Raw genomic sequence first — 18,178 nt, forward strand, 5'->3', positions numbered from 1 at the left:
TAAAGAAATCTTCTAAATCCTCCAGTTTTCTGAAATAAATATTTTCACGATTTCTCAAAAAAAGAAGACCTACAAGCTCGTAGCGCGCCACTATGAGCTTGTAGATCTGCTATTTTTCAATAGCTAAATTATAACATAATAATGTATGTAACACCAAAAGGGGTTCCCGCTCAAAATGGGTTAATCTGTGTCTGTGTTTGTGAACGGAGTACGGACTCATCACCTGCAGGACCCTTTTCAGCCAATAGGAATAGAAAGGTTGATCAATGGTGGATATTTAAGCTTCTTCAGCTGTACAAATGCAGTAATAACTAATGATAATAACAACAATAATAATACTTATTACAATATAATAATACTTTCCATGCCGACGGCTGTACCTTCGTCAGGCAGCCTCTGTAGACATTTTTAAAGCTCAGCTCAAGACCCAGTTATTCATGTCCTCACTGTATTGCATTACTGCTTGTTTTTTTTTATGTCGTTGCCTGCTTTTCTTTTATTCTCCATTGTTCTGTAAAGTACTTTGAGCTGCATTTCATGTCATGAAAGGTGCTATACAAATAAAGTTTTATTATTATTATTATTATTATTATTAAGGGTCAGAGGTTCAGTGGATTAAATTATACTGCATAATCAAACCGTATTGGCACAGATTATGTTGTGTGTAGAATAGGCGTGTACCATAGTGACTGAGTCAAGACATTTAAATATTAATTATTCATTCCTTTTAATTTATTTAAGATTACATTAGGTAAATTATCGATTAGGTAAGTGAGGTTAAAGGAAACCGTTTCTCACCTGGTCCGTTGTTGAGGAGGCTTTTCCCATCGCTCTCACTGAAAACACAATTGTACTTATTAAAACACTGTAAACATTCACTTAACGTATATGGGAAATGGGCGCGTGTTTGTACTCTCGTTAAAACCAAGAGATATTTGATCAATCTTTTCATTGAATTACACATATTTATTCAAACATATAATAATCAACGTCAAATCTAAACACGTACAAAAAGCTGCTAACTGAATGCTTGGCATAACCTGATTTACTCTGTAATCTGATTATTCATCTGCATATCGTGTCAAGCACTGTGTAAAATGTTGCCAACGGTGTGAAAGAAAATATTACGGTGGAGTTTTTAATAGTTTGTATACGGAATGTCAGACAAACTGATATGCTATTCACAGAGATGGCACCCACCTGACCATATTGATGCCAGGGATATGTGTCCCCATAGTCAGCGCGTGTTGCACCAGCCCAGTTAGACTGGCTATCTGTTGCTCCATTGCTTTAATTCTCTCTCTGAAAAATAGAAACAAAGCAATAATGATTATTAACAATTTGGTCCCCATGAGTCCCACTGCTTTGGGTTATTTTTGCCACTGTATATTTGCACACCCTAACTATTAGGAGAAACGGGCACTATTAAGTATTAATGGAGTGCCCAGGGAGCAGTTATGTTAAGTGCCATGCTCAGGGCCGGGGCACGAACCGGTGGCCTTCTGTTTCCCAGAAGGCCTCTCTATCTATTCCACTGTGTATTTGTATTCAATACAAATTACCAAAAATGTGGCATACAATATTCATGATTTAACTATTGAGTACGATATTACTATGACACCATGCCAAATTACATGTGCATCATGTGAAATGTCTTTCATCTTGGAAATTGCACATACATGTACACTGTGTATGTAGTACGGTATGTACGCACATGTGCATCATTGTAAAATAATTATAAGAGTATCATCAGCGTATTGTCAGCATGGCCCCTAACCACTGTAGCAATGCATGACAGGTGATTCTAATCGCCCCAGACTGTCTGTGAACAAAACAACTCAAGAATGTTGGTATTGGGATTGGGAATGATCAGTCAAGAAACTTTTGGGTTGAAAAGGTCGAAGGTCAAGGCTACATTGAAGGCCACAATCTAAAGTGAACAGGTGGAAAACTTCATGAAACTTAGTGTGAATGATCAGAAAAAGATGGTCAAGGTCACAATCAAGGTCAAGGTAAACCAAGCTAAATCTGTAAATGAGCAAGGCAGAGAGAGAGAGACGTGCAAGAACTGTGATGAAAAGGATCAAAGTTGACTCACGCTTGGGGGTCGCTGCCGGCGGTCACGTGACCCTGAAACAGCCGACCGTCGGGCGGACCGCGAGGAGAGTCGACGAACACCGAGGAGGAGGAGGAGGACGACGCACTTCCCCTGCTGCGGCTCACCACCTCCACCACCGCCCCGTTGCTCTCCCGCCGCAGGGAGCGGCGGACGGGAGACATCCTCTCGGAGTTCACCATGGCCACGCCTCTGATGATCTGCCCGTCCGACGTCCTCACTTCGTTCACTCGGTGCGGAGAAGGGGGCGGAGTCTTGCTGCCTAACAGAGGCAGCTGGCCGTCGCCATACTTCCTCATGCTCTGCCTGCGGATTGGACGGATTGAACGAGCAACAGGTGAGAGAGACGTGAAACCGTGGCACTACTGCAGCTGTTACAATACACATCATTATGGGTGTCCTGGACATGAAAAGGTTTGAGAACCACTGGTTATAGCAAGTTTTTCAGAAAGTTTTAGATGGCATTTGTAGAATCGAATCGGCCTCAGTTCTTATGAGTTAAATAAAACCAATGACACACTGTGATTGGATCTTAATCTACAACTTGAAAATCTGGAAAGCGTCCACCGCCCATCCATCTAACCACTTAACATGGCTGCTGTGTTAAGTACTTTAATACAGATGGGTGGGCCGCAAGCGCTGTCCAGATTTTCAAGTGGGCCCTGATCCAAAAACTACTGCTATACTGACTGACAGCCGTTAAAGTACTGTAAAACAGCGGTATTCCGTGCGGCCGTACCTGTGCTCCACGCTGTCTCCGTAGGTTACCAGGGGCTTAATGGTGGCCCGGTACTGGGGCAGGCCTGTGTGACCCCCCCCGCCTCCTCCCCCACCCCCGGCGTCCACCGCGTCCGACATGAGCGAGGCAGGAGCGCTGCCCAGCGAGGAGGCCATGCTCAGGCGACCTCCGTCCTGCAGCGAGGAGTAGGAGTCCTGGTAGCGCACCGGGCCTCCGTCTCCACGGACCACCAGGGCCATGCTCTTCATGCTGCCTGACATGTCCTCATCTAACAGTAGGGACAGATTTAGGAACAGGTTTAGAGGGAGAAATAAGACTCACAGCCTCACACGTGAACAGGCATCAAGTGAAGTCAGTGTGGGGGTGGGTGGGACATTTGTGACACCCACCCCGAAGGGCGGTTTGCCTGCGGCAAAGTGGTGTGGTGGGTTAGATTAGGCTGAATTATATTATCAGTGAGTCTGTCGCAGGTGGACACAATCATGATCACTTTCCATTACCTCTTTCTGCTCATACTGTGCTCAGCACAATAGTATACATGTAATTCTCAGCACGCAGTACATTTTAGTTTTCAGGAAGTAATTAAAATTAGATTTTAATGGACTTTTTATATAAAAAAATACACAACATTTTTAATGTTGCCATTTTTTTGGCATCAATTGTTAGGTATGCCCATACGATGACCACAGATGTGGTAAAAAAAAAACGTGTTTTTCACACGTTTCACGTCTGTAATTGCGAACGCAGTGATTGCGAATGCAATGAGCACTTACTATGAGACCTAGCAGATCATGTCTGTCTGTGTGTGTGTCTGTCTGTCTGTGTGTGTGTCTGTCCCGCTATACGTCCAAATATGGAGTGTGTTGCATCAGCAATCACTCAGCTCCATATATGGGCACAAAAGGGGCCAGGTCCACATATACAGTAACAGCGGGACAGACACACAGACAGACAGACATGATCTGCAGGGTCTCAGCTGCGTTCGCTTCCCGCGTTTGCGCGTCTTACTGGTATGTCCTATGAGAAGCATTTCTCAGAAGTTCTCAGTTTAAGCTCAGTTCATAAGCACAATATAAATTCACAACATAGACAGCTGACAGATGACCGCAAAATGGCCGCTGTGCCGACCTCCTATTGAAAGCGGACATCTGGTCAGGGATGGCCCTGGGTCTCCACGGACATACTGTAAAGTAAAGCAGACCCTGAGCAGAAGCAATTTTTTGTGTCCTTAATGTACTTAATGTCCGTGTGACCTGTCCATGAGTAATGTTGTCGATACAAAATGGGGCTAGTAAACTCTGTTTATGCGTTGAGTACACTGGACTGTGAAAGTCTGTTGACAGACCACTGGACTCGTGTCTGCTGCCTGTTTCAAACATTAGTGAGTTAATGAGTATGTTAAGAAATGGTTCAATTATGCAATTTTGGAGACGTCTATCTGGGTACAAAATGATTTCAAGATTCTCATTCAGCATTAAAAATACATTTATCATAATTAATAACATTTGCTGAGAAGCATTACTGTTACGAAGGAACGTCACGAGGTCTCCGACATCAATACCGGGACGTCAGAGCGTGACATCACCCCGACGTCCCGGGACTATAAATACCATGCCTGCGCAGGTTATAGACAGAATGAAGTAAGAAAGAACCCAGATCACCTAGCAGACACCATATCAAGACCTCGCTAGTGATCACCGGCTCTGCCTGCGTTCAAAGGAAATAGGCCCTGTTCTCCTATTAATCCTTCGGCACTCGTTCTCACAAGACCAGACAAGGAGGCCCCCTAGGGCCCTCGGTTACAATTACAACTATACTATATAATAAGAATTCAAAATGTTTGATGTTTTAAATGATTAGATATATAAGCTGAATAAACATGATGGGGGGATGGCATTTTAGCATACCTCTAGTCTACTCAAAACAAAGGGATTATTTTATATTTATTTCACTCTGAGGTAAAAAAATATATATATGTATTTTTTTCTATGGTAGAAAAGCTTTAATCGTATAGTATAGTATAGTATTGTTCAATTATGTAATTTTTGAGATGTCTATCTGGGTATAGCTCCACAAACTAAAGTGTGCTGGAAATGGTAACGGAAGAGCATATTGTTGCTTTTGGCCATAAACCTTGTATCTGTTTGTAGATCTGCTATTTTCACATTCATTAGCTCAGTGGTAAAAATGGATTTAAAGGTCAGGTAGTTCATGACATTTCAAATGTAGAAAATAGCTGATCTGTATAAAGTCACAACTCGTCAAAACATGATGAGTTGTGAGCTTCTATATCTGCTATTTTTTAAACGGTTTTGAAAATATTTGCCTAGGCAGACATGCCCAAAATAGACGAGACAGATTGACAAATCGGGATGCATTGGCTGCATAATTTGCAAATGACGACAAAGAAGTCAAATAATGGTCGATGTGTAGGCCAGACAGAGATATATGCGTCTGTCTCTCTTTATAAATGAAGCTATGGAGGGACAGGATAGGGTAAAGGTGTTTCCTCTCACCAGGCTTAACGTCTCTCCTCTCCAGTATGGCACTGCTGTTGTTGCAGACATTCACTGATCGTCCCGCCCCTCCAGAGATCAGTTCTCGTGGCAACGTTGCGCTGGCCGGCCTGACCAGTCCGGGCCTCGCGCCCCCAGGGTACACCAACCTGGAGGGGGACGAGGGCATGGAGCGTACCATGGGTGGAGACATGGACCCCTGGAGGTTGTGGAGGTTGCGAGGGGAAGAGGGCAGGGAGTGGACCGCGCCGGGGTTGCCGTACAAAAGCTCCTTGGATATCTGGGAGACAAGAAAGACGACCGTGTTGGTACTGTGTGCCATGCAAACGTTGTTGATACAACAATATAGTGAGGCCAGCTAGGAGTGTTGGTGTAAAAGTAACCGTAATGAGAAAATAAAGGACAGTAAGGTGCTCTGTGCATGGCAGTGGCTCAATGGTGTCCAAAAACAACATTTGAAATGAAATGATTATTCCGTTTCACACCTGACTATATAATCATAGAATATAATCTCCATGATAAACGGGAACGTGGTCATGCTTTTATTAGACCTACTTTTAGATTGTTTGTTTAAATTGTTAAACGATGGTCTCACATTAATTTCGTTTAACAAAATTATAACACAAATGTGCCTCTGAGGAAAACAGAATGTTCAAACAAAGTGTACACTATAAGCATTATAATTAAATATTTTTGACATGCCAGTGTACGTACATATGTTTTCCCTGTACTCCAATCTGTATGTATTATGAGGTATATGTATATGATCAAATATCAATTTCCCTCTCCGACTGCAGGAGACCCTTTATTAGGTCTAATTGGGTTAAATGTGTAATACCGTTGCGACCAGATTTTCTAGAGGCAAGGATTGAATGACAGAAAATGCTAGCTTACTCATGTGACATACTTTAATGAATGCTCACAACTTTATGTACTGTACTCTCTCATGTATTTTTATGTATTTGTCTTTGAATGAAAACAATATACGTATACAGTATATAAAAAGCTAAGGACAACCAAAGAAATGTCAATCGAAAAACGAACATGATCATGGATGTCCTTAAATAAAGAATATTACTGTATGTAAAAAAGGAAAATGGAAAACTTGCTGAGAATTAACAGGGCTTTTTTGTTCTTCCTTTCTTTTCTTTCTTAACAAGACCACACACACTGCCACCTGCATGTAAAGAGAACCGGAATAAAGGCAGGACTGAGAGAGAGCTGAGAAACAACAATGGGTGAATGCTCTGGGATGGTAAACATAACATACCACTGGCTGCTCTGAACCTGCCTTTAAAGCTCTGTTGCATGTGCATGCGTGCGTGCGTGTCGCACACACACAGGTGGTCGCATGGAATACAAAGTAAATACAAAGCAAAAAACGTTATACAAAGTTTTCTTCTTTTTCCTGACTAAAAATCACAGAACAGTAAGATATCTTTGACATTCACCAGGTCACTGTACGCCACAGATTAAAACACAATTAACACATGACCACAAACTTGAACTGTATATTTTGCATGCTCTGCAGCTCTACTGCCCTAGTTCATTTTACGTCAAACAATGAATTGTTGACAAACAGCACTGTACACAGTACTGTAATTTAATTCATACGCTGCAGTGTATACTGTCTATATATTCACTGTTGATTCTGCACATATATTCATTCATATGATGACAGACTATACTGTATACATGCCTTTAAAGCTCTGTTGTACGTGCATGCGTGCGTGCGTGTCGCACACACACAGGTGGTCGCATGGAATACAAAGTAAATACAAAGCAAAAAACTATTGTTCACTGTTGATAGACTGTACATTATACTGTACATTTATACCTATATAGAGACCCAGTGCAGATGTCTAGAGTCAGGATCTAAGTCCACTATGTATTTTAAATGAAGGTGTATTCTTCACTAGTCTGGTTCGTTTGTTTGTTCTTGACTCTTACACTGTACCTCTCCTGTGTTTCATTCTCACTGCTGTTGCTGCTATAATCAATAAAGGTTTATCTTATCTTTTCTTTATCTTATAAATCTCATAACACACACACACCCACTCTGCAAATACTAAGGTCTATGCGGAATAATACTAAGTGAGTGAGCCGTGACAGACAGTATAGTAAATTATTTCTTTCTTTCTTTCTTTCGCTGCAAATCCCTCAAAAGTCAGGAAGTGTCTTTTTCCTTTACACGTTTGGGACAGCAAACAGAAGCCTCAATGGCATGTTCTGCTAATAATGCACATCGAAATAATGCCTGATTTATTTGAAAACATTATACAGTATGTGCTGTGCAAAGCTACTGATATCACTGACACTGACATGAGTCTTAGTCGAATACCTTCTTCTAACTTTGGGACACAAACGGTGTGTAGCTACTGTACAGTATCGCTGACTATTTTCAGAGTGCATCAGCTAAGAAGTCTATTCCAACCAAAATATGATTTCACCAAGGCTGATCTTATGCATATACAACTCTACTGCCTGATATACAACATCTAGATTCTGCATGCTTTCAAGCAAAGAGAAGCGGTCCACAGTACAGTATGTCCATATGGCTTGTTGACATATTGCTCATACTCTCTCCATAAATGCATGCATACATCTATCTGCACTGCTGCGCATACTAAGCGGAACTGGACAAACTATGTACACATTTGCTAATGCTGTTGCACACTGCATACCTACTGTACAATCATATACTGTAGTGTTTTGTACTTGTTGATGACATGTATTGTTATTGTTATTGTTTATGCTGATGAATTGAATACATATAAGACCACAATGGAAACAAGTCCCCAGGACTATTGTGTTAATCTTTTTAAGTACCCATTTGTGAGTCACTGCAATGTGCATCGTATCCATTCTGCATCTCTACAGCTGTGCGAAAACAGCGCTGCAAATGCGCAATGTGCAAAGCGACCACATTTCTTTTTCAAAATGTCTTTAGACTCACCTGGCCATGAACACGTTCAGCAGCACTGCGGTTGACGTTAGAGAGGTGTGACTGTGTGCTTGTGTGAGCGGGATACATCTTATTTATATAAACACTTCAGATTCAGAAGGGCGTCGGCACATCTCCCTCTCTGCTTTATCGACAAGGTTCCGGCGAGTGGTACATAAAGCCAGCGAGTCATGACACATAACTGCCTGAGGTTGCATTAGTCATCACAATACAATAAGTATGTTTAAAGCTTTGTCATTTACATGTTGTTAAATCTCCTACAGGCAAACGGCTTGACCTGTTGTGCAGGGAAGGCAAGCTGTCAGTCAGGTTGATGTGTTGACACAAACTTCACCACACCACCACACGTTTGTTCAGAATATCATTACGATTTACAATGATTAGTTTGGACTTCTGGTTTAAAGTATCCTTTCCTCTTAGTGCAACAGTATATATATTTTCCTCTGTGGTTCAGGAGCAGCAACCTCCAGAAATCCAATAAACAAGTTCAAATCAAAAAGAAAAAGAAGCCAAGACACTATTCACCTTCCGAAGGATTTATCTTTCACTAGACTTTAGAACGTCGTAGCCATCCTTGTTTTTTCAGTTGAGATATTCAGTGTGTGCGACAGCACAATAACACAAATATTTGCTCATACCGCATAAGGTAAAGTCTGTGCACACCCCGAGCAACCTCTGCAGTAGCTCTGTAGAGTTCCACATTCACCCATTTGTACAGGAGTAATCCATCTCAGCTGTGTCACAACACACCCACTTGTACAAAGACTACGTGGGTGCGTAGAAGTTTAAATCTCACTAGGTTATGAACAGCAGCAGCAGTAGTAGCATAATGGCTCTATAAATACATTCTATGACCATGAATCAGCACAGTAATAATATGCCATATTTATTTATTTTAGGTTACTTGATGGCATCCAATGCCAAATGAAGCAATCTACATGTAAAAGCTCACAACAAGTTGCATCATGCTGTGAGGATGTCTTCGCTATACTATGCAAGTTAACTAGCCTCGGGAACCAACGGCTCCTGAAGCATGTGGCCCATAGAGCAGGACCCTGTCTCCCGTGTCTGTAACGTGTCTGTACCGTGTCTGAAGCATGTGGCCCATAGAGCAGGACCCTGTCTCCCGTGTCTGTAACGTGTCTGTACCGTGTCTGAAGCATGTGGCCCATAGAGCAGGACCCTGTCTCCCGTGTCTGTAACGTGTCTGTACCGTGTCTGAAGCATGTGGCCCATAGGGCAGGAGCCTGTCTCCCGTGTCTGTAACGTATCTGTACCGTGTCTGAAGCATGTGGCCCATAGAGCAGGACCCTGTCTCCAGTGTCTGTAACGTGTCTGTACCGTGTCTGAAGCATGTGGCCCATAGAGCAGGACCCTGTCTCCCGTGTCTGTAACGTGTCTGTACCGTGTCTGAAGCATGTGGCCCATAGAGCAGGACCCTGTCTCCCGTGTCTGTAACGTGTCTGTACCGTGTCTGAAGCATGTGGCCCATAGGGCAGGAGCCTGTCTCCCGTGTCTGTAGCGTGAGGTGGCTTAATATACATACAACTATACCCCATGGACATGTCACATGATGATAGTATGTCGCAGGGACTTGATGATAGTATTCGGTCAGTTCAAAGGAATGCTCCAGAACATTTTTCACCGTGATTGCTCCTGCTTCAATTGATTTATTTTACTGACTGGTTGTTCTGCATAAAGTTCCTTTGCGATTTATCTTCTTTTTACTGTATTTTGTGTATTGTAACCTCGGCTACATTGAAAATGAGGGCTTGCCCTCAACTGTATAAATAAAGGTGATGATGATGTCCCAGGGACTTACCCAAATCCAACCCTTGATGTTCAGTGTCAAGCATGGAGGAATTGGGTCCCATTTCTATAGTCTCATGGTATGACCCCCAACCCCAACCTCCCAATTTGAGACTGAAAGGCCACTGAGCTGGTCAAGCTCAGCTACTATTTAAACTGGGTGATTTTCTTTTTAGGAGAGCACACACCTACAGTAGTATTAATTAACCCATTTTGACCTGAGATCAGATTCTAAAAATGTCTTCTACATCCTGACAGTTTTCTGAAAAAGCTATGTTTCTGTCAGTGGTTCTCAGATTTTTAAGTGGTGCAACCACTTCTACATCCAGCTTTGTCCGTGTACGTACCTGTGTGTGTACCTGTGTCCGTGAGCCTGAGTAGTTACTTATTTATACCAGAAGGGGGCGCCAGAAACAGAGAGAGGGGTAGTGCTGTGTCTCTAATGAGAGAGAGAGAGAGAGAGAGAGAGAGAGGGGGGGGGGGGGGGGGGGGGAATTGCACCACTTGGTTCACACAGGTGTGATTTTCAAAAATAGCAGACCTACAAGCTCGAGCTTGTAGATCTGCTATTTTTCAATAGCTAAAGCATAACATAACACTAACACCAAAAGGGGTTCCCGCCCAAAATGGGTTAAAAACCGAACACATTAAACAGTTTTAACCTTTTTTTTATATATATATATATATATATATATATATATATCGCCGTACAATGGCATCATGCAAAGATTGTGAAAATAGCCACACTGAAACGTGTCCACACATTGTCACAATGATTTTGACATCTTCTGAAACTTTTCTCCTACAATGACATGCGCAGTCAATTTATTAAATGTTCGATTAGCGATTCATTACATTTTAGTAGTTTGATTAACTGTTGCACTTTGATAATTCCTGGTGCACATTATACTGAAATGTAACACCAATGAGCATGCTGTAGTAACTTATTTCAAACACCGGTGTCATGTAGGTGACAGAATTAGCTCTAGCTAGAAGAATATCACGTGAGGGTGAGCACTGAGTAAATGCATTCAACTAGACCAGTGCTTCCCAAACCTTTTAGCCTGCATGTGACCCAAAAGAGAAATCAGATGTTTGTCCCAAAGCTCACAACGTGTAGCTTCGCACCGCGTTGTGAGCTTTTAGATAGTCTATTCCTTGGTTTTCCATGTGCCGTAATCAGACTCAACCCCCTGACGACCTCCATGAAATGCTCCCAGAAATTGCTATAACTGCATGATTTCAACACTACACATCTTAATAGACAAAGGTATCTGTATACTGTGCATGCAGAGGGACATGTTATCAGTACACTGTTGAAATAATTGGCGCATGGACTGTGTCATTGATAAGGAAACCTCTCTCCTACTGTAGAATGTTGCATCCTGCTTCCTGTGCTGTCTGGGTTCTAGAGCAAGCTGCATGGAGATACTATCTCCAGAAGCCAGAAAAAATGTTCCTCCTTACATACATAGGAGAAGTATTTGTTAACAAGATGTCTTCTATCTATGGTGATTTACTTGAGTTAGATTATGATTTTAATTTTTTTTATGTTTTGTTAAAGGAGATTTTGTTGTGGCAGATTTCATTTGTCAAGCTTGGGAGATTAACACAGAATGCTCTGTATAACTCTGGGCTGAAATTCAATGTCTTGTTATGAATAGAATGTAAACATGCTGCAAATGTAAATGTAGAATGGTGTCTTATAAACCCATGAGGGGCAGGACACAGAAGTAAAATGATCAATCAATCAATCAATCAATCAAAACTTCCCAGGGGTAGAAAGTCTATAAACATGGTTTCTTGAATGATAAACGGGGAAAGTATCGACATTGTTCATTAAGGGTCGAGTATGTCACTAATACTGTTTTTTCCACAATACATTTTGATTAATTTTACTGTGCTCTATGCTATGCATTTCTTTGCACAGAAAATGTACCACACCGTTATCCACAAACGGAGTTACACAGCAAAGTGTGCGTTTTTGAAGTGCTGCACCCCTACAGTACGCCATACCAGACAGAGTTACACAGCACAGCTGTAATACGTCTCAGTGCCACATAACAGGACTTTCTGGTCAGTCCAAAGACAGGACAGTCTCTGTCTTGTGTTGTTTCTAACCTGATTCTAAAAGTACTCACAGACAACTGCATATATGCCGCTGCAGTTCATTAGGTAGTTGACCATTACACCCTTTTCTTTTGGGTCCAGACCCCGTATACATTTACACTCTTCCCCAATGGCTATATAAACGTTTGCCAGTGTGTAGAAATCCTTTCTACACTTTTTCCAATATTTCTCAGAAAATGCCACACCAAAACAACCTTGAAACTGTCCCAATAGCATTCCCTTACAAAGCTTACATTATGAAGAGTGCCGCAGAAAACGAAACAATCAGCAGCAGAAGGCATGAACTCCCTCGAGGCATTCCCACGCAATCCCAAGGATGATAAGAGCTGTAGGCCTTGAAAGCTTTGAAGATATTCCAGGGATAAGATTTGGCAATATGTGGTACGTTTTGGTCTTTATAGCTGTGATACCACAGCAAGGATGAGTCAGACGGCACACCACAACCTACAGTAAGTCCATGACCAGGAGTTGACCTCACAGCTCACGCCTGCGGTATCACGGCTAAAGAGGAAGTTCAGTGAGTGTGTGTGTGTGTGTGTGACTGTGTGTGTGTGTGTGTGTGTGTGTGTGTGTGTGTGTGTGTGTGTGTGTGTGTGTGTGTGTGTGTATGTGTGTGTGTGTGTGTGTGTGTGTGCGTGCGTCCGTGCGTGTGTGCATGAACGCGCATCTCGATACATCACTCACTGTTCTAACATCTCCATCAACAGAACAAGAGCTTAGGAGGCTCTGTACATCTCAACGATTCAGTCCTTTTATCCCTCAACAAAACCAAACCACAGCAAGCCTGCAATCCTGATAAGAACCGACTTCCAGCATTCCCCAACACCAACACGCAGCTTAGGAATGTCAAGACACAGCTAAACAGAGTGGATAGAATAGTCCCCACTAGCATTATGGGAATTGTAGTCCAGGAAGGAAGTAAGCCCAGTTAGTCCATGACATCAGAGACACTGGGCTCACTGCTAAAATCTAAAATATCTAAAACCACATATTACACACATAGCGACCCCCAGGAAAGTGTTCTAAATCTTCTAATTGACATTAACATATATTTCTTTGCAAAAAGTGTCCCTTTAACCAGTGTAAAATGTAGTTCATTGGGAGGTAAAGGGTTATTGTGAAGGGCCCTTCACAGCGCCCGCCGGAAAGAGAGAGTTTAAACTGGGCTGCTTACTGACTCGCTACAGTACAGACCAATTTGCTCCGGTGTTTCAGTGAACAATTTTACTGCAGACTCTGCAGTCGCCATCCACACTAAGTGGAGGTGAGTGAAGTCGCATGCCGGTGAAAGACAACAACAACTTAATCAACTTTCCTGAATCCCGAAGCTGTCCCATTCATTGTCACAGCCACAACTATGTGAGTAGCAGCCTACAGCCCACAATATTTCGATTAGCTTTCGTTTGGAATGGTTACGGAGCTATATTTCGACATGTAACGTGTTTTACAACAATGCAACCTGTGAGCCTAACAGCCTACAGTATGTATAATAATTGCTTCAGGTATGCTGCAGCTGAGCCACGTTGAGGGTTTTAGTCTGAAGTGGTATTTACGGTCCCGTTTGGCGTTCACCGCGGGGTGGGGGCCTGGGCTGTCAATCTCGCTTTGGGGCCCGAGGAACATAATAGCCGCCACTGCAGTACCTATATCACTAGGGACTTTAAGCAACAACTGTTTTCAGGACGGCTCCGCTACGAGCAAGTACGGCGGCCATGACGCAATCGACGTAGCTGTCAAAATCGTTAAGCAAACAGCCGTCGGTGACATTGGTTCCCATAGTGACGCGTCTATGTAGCGTGTGTCAAACATAAACACATTTTTTTAAACACCCCGTCGCGCGGCAGCTAACTTGCCGATATTGCTTAATTATTCATACATGCGCTGGACATGATCAGCAGTGGAAAGAGGAAGGTGCTGGAGCAATTTGTGTTATTCTAAAACCGTTTTAATAAACATGGTTAATATGACATATGGCATTAGTGTTATTTCTTCATTCAGAGCATGCCAACACATTACACAGCATAAGAGAGGTGATGGAGCAATCAGTGTAAATGTATGACAGCTACAATTTCAATAAACATGGTTATGACATGGCGTTGTAGACACTATGTGTAAGTGTAGGTTCTGCCGTAGTAGAAAGGGCTGCGACGGCAAGCATGTTAATGTATCGAGCACTGATCCATTTCCGGTAGCCGGAGCGGACTGCCATTGCTTAAAGTCCCTAATAACAATATAGTTGCACCGCTCAGTTCACACAGGTGTGATTTTTGTCACATTATGTATATGCACAGGTGAAAATTTTCCTCTGCATTTACCCATCCTATAACAACTAGGAGCAGTGAGCACTGAGCAGCCACTCTATGGCGCTCTGGGAGCAATTCGGGGGTTAAGAGTCTTGCTCAGGGACACACCGGCCTGGCCTGGAACTGTACCTGGGACAACCAGGGGCTCTGTCTGGCTCCCCAGACAGGCTCACTAACCAACAGTGTTGTACCCCAACCCGTTCAAAGAACCATCGTTCACAAACTCGTTCATATTTTGGGTGAACGTGAACTGAACGTACTGTATTTCTGCTTGAACTCATTGTGAACGCGTTCATTTCTGGCGTGTGTGAACGTCACTTTCTCACGTTCAACTTCGTTCAAGAGTGTGAGTGTTTCCATAGAGCCTTCCAGGCGAAATCCCCGGCGCTAAAACATACCCTAAACATGCCTTAATATCCAGCGGAAAACCAACCAATAAGTCCTTATCCGACACAAATTAACTAATCTTTCTCAGCCGTCACTGGAGCGCGCAATGCATGATGATCCACTCATGCACGCAGACAGACAGCAGACACTGTCCCAACTCCCAACACAAACACTGAGGAAACTTGTTGATTAAACATAATGTGCCACAAAAAATAGCGTCATATAGCTTAGTTGGTTATTTTTGCATCGAGCAGGTACGTGTCCTGGTGTCCATAATATCGCCACGAATGGCCAACAAAAGACATCTCTCTTCCACAGTGAGTGAAGTGCAGTGATGCCCGATTTATTCGTACTTGTGTTCCGTGCTGAAAATAGCTGATCTACTCTCAACGTGTCACGGATGCGCGTTGCAGAGATATGCAGGCTCTGAGAACTTTCAGAAACTTTTGCCTTCACAATAAAATAATGCAGCTTTCACAAGTGTGCCCATAAAGACAAGGAAAACAATTAAGAATTCTGTGGCATTTCACATTGCAAAAGAGATTTTTTTGTAAAATGTAAAAAAATGAAAAATAATTAAGGAATTAATTTGGATAATGGTAATGGAGATATTGTAAAAGTTCTCACTTTATTAATCCCAAAGTTGTTTTTTAAGGGTCGGACTTCATTTGGAATAAAGTCTGCTGTTTTATATGGCTATGGGCTGTGGCAATAATAATAATAAAAAACAAACTATAATAGTTCCTTTTTTGGAACGATGAGACAGACAGAGACAGATTGATTGATTTGACGGAAAGATTTGAGGGAAAGATGGAACGAGATTGAAGGTAAGTGAGAGGTAAAGAGATGAATTATAGTAGACATGAAACAAGTCTACACAAGCCTACTGCCAGACCCAGTGGACCCAGTGGATTGTAATGTCATGTAAACGTATTCCACTGTTTGACTGTCTGTTTTTCCGTTTTGTGCTTCCTGTGAGGACTGCGGATGAAAATTAGCAACTGTGCTATATCCGGTGTATTTACGTCCATGTGACATGTCCATTAATATGCATTGTCCTGTCCAAATAAACAAATAAAGTAATACTACAGTCAGTTGAGCTCTTTAACCACATGAACCCCTGGCATCACTATAATAGGCAAACATTTGGCAAAGATAGGCCAATATTCAGTGAAAATAGCTCACAACACAGTGCAAAGGCCAATTTATGCTTTGCGTCAAGTGTCTCACAACGTTCTGTATACTACTGATCACCACTAAATGTAAACAAGAAAGTGAATGTGGTCTCGTGCATCTCCGTGGTAACAGAGCTTACTGCGTCCTCTCAACCAATTAGAGTATACACAACATTTTATGAAGTGTCTGTAACCATTCATTCACCCGCCTTCTAATGAGAGCGCAAAATCTGTCTTGGAAGAGCCACTGATATAATATACGGCAACCTTCCCCGTGTTTCTTCACTAGTCCAATTCAGAAGAACACCGTTTTCCGGCCACTGCTACACAGCTGACAGTCCTGCCTCAAAGCAGACCAGAGGTAGAAAACTGTCGTACCCTGATGTCATCGCTAGGGACACATGCATCAGTAAGCAGGAACTGGGGATGGAATTGAAGGACCGGGAAGTCTGGTGTGACATTGTGAAATCCATGATCTCGAAAATGATGATGATGATGTGAGCTTGTAGATCAACAATTATTTTGCCGTTAATGTGGTTACATTTTTAAGTTGTATTATGTACTGCAGTTTGCGTGTGCACAGAGCAAGTTAGGAAGATACACAGAGATACACTGATGGGTGGAATTTAAGCACTAGCCCACGGAGCTACAGTAGTAGGGTACAATTTCGACTAAGTATTTTAGTTATTATCCCACGAATGATTACAGTATATTCAAATATGCAGTTCAAATGCATAGACTATAATGTCTGGGAACACCACTTCCTCTGCCAGGAGGAAGTTGCTAATGTTGCTCTGGAAATCTCTGTTGGAACCGTTACCCCCGCGACGCGAATCCGGATAAGTGGTTGAATATGGATGGATATAATGTACCGGTAATGCACATACAATTTGGCCTATATATAAAAATACATATTTTCTGTCTGGTACAATTCATTCAATGGGCTTTCTGAACAACTCTCACTCACACACTGATGCGGGGGTCATGTCCTTATCAATGGCTTGGTGTTTATACTGTATGTGAGCTGTACAGTGTCATATTGTCAGCAGACAGCCTCCCAGACTTCCGGCTGTCACAAAGTGATCCTTATGAAGAAGAAAGAATGCTACCATACAGCAGCATGCCGTCACCAACGTCAAAGGTAAATAAACTTTACATCAGAGCCAGAGCGCGTGGAAGCATTCTTTCAATTCCACTTGACCAATAGTATACCCAGCGATGGGAGAAGACACATTGTTTTACTTAACTATCTCTACCACTAGCTGTTAGCATAAACCCCAGGGGCCAGCATACATACACGTTTACTTTAAAAGACGGTGTCTGCAAAAGGATATAAAGAAAGAGAGACATAGACAGAGAGGGAGAGAGAGCAAGAGAGAGGCTCACCCTTGGATCACTGTTGCTAGGTCTGGCGCGACGGTTGAAGACGTGTGCTGCATCTTTGTGGTAAACCTTCAGGCAGGAGCGGGAGGCGATGTTTCTACAAGACGAGACAAAACGAAATCAATGGAACTGACACAGTTTATAATCTATAATAACAAGAAAATAACTCAATCCACACATCCAACGCCCCATAGCTGTTATAAAATCACTGTAAACCATGGCCTCGTGGGGCTCATTGGTTTAACACGTTCATCTGATAGCCTTGATTTCAAGGATGCGGTCCGGAAAGCCAAATCCCTTTGAAGCTTTCATCTGTTAACACGTGTGAGCGCATACAGCCTAGGAGTGAGATATTCACCCATGCTCAGCGAATACTAGTGTAAATAGACCCTTTCTTTCAAACACAATAAATATGGGGTGTAAAGTTTATTTCTTGTTGCAGTGTTTGTGAATATCAGTGGCTGACAGGAACTAAACTTGGACCCCCGTCCCAGGCTGTTCCCTAGCAATTATACTTTTTCAACATGTTATGTCAGACAACAATCAGTTTCAGTCAAGGTTAGCTCTTCTTGCGTCCTAGCTCTTACAGCAGGTCTTCATGTCATTGGTTTCGTTTCAACCACTGGTTCTACAACCTGATTTTGTGCCAGCTAAC

The 18,178-nt window shown here is 42.5% G+C and overlaps 1 protein-coding gene across 1 annotated transcript in view; it reads right to left on the reverse strand.

Moving 5' to 3' along the window:
- LOC308325605 (uncharacterized protein) overlaps window positions 1-18,178 on the reverse strand; it is an 80,077-nt gene that overhangs the window by 24,828 nt on the left and 37,071 nt on the right. Inside the window, exons 5-10 of the mRNA XM_080778145.1 lie at window positions 17,527-17,620; window positions 5,372-5,651; window positions 2,856-3,123; window positions 2,099-2,422; window positions 1,201-1,302; window positions 799-836 (exon numbers count right to left, since the gene is read on the reverse strand). Coding sequence (XP_080634271.1) covers window positions 799-836; window positions 1,201-1,302; window positions 2,099-2,422; window positions 2,856-3,123; window positions 5,372-5,651; window positions 17,527-17,620 — 1,106 coding nt within the window. The remainder of the gene's footprint in view (window positions 1-798; window positions 837-1,200; window positions 1,303-2,098; window positions 2,423-2,855; window positions 3,124-5,371; window positions 5,652-17,526; window positions 17,621-18,178) is intronic.

The sequence above is a fragment of the Protomyctophum bolini genome (genome assembly GCF_963924005.1).
Source record: "Protomyctophum bolini genome assembly, chromosome: 12".
NCBI lineage: Eukaryota > Metazoa > Chordata > Actinopteri > Myctophiformes > Myctophidae > Protomyctophum > Protomyctophum bolini.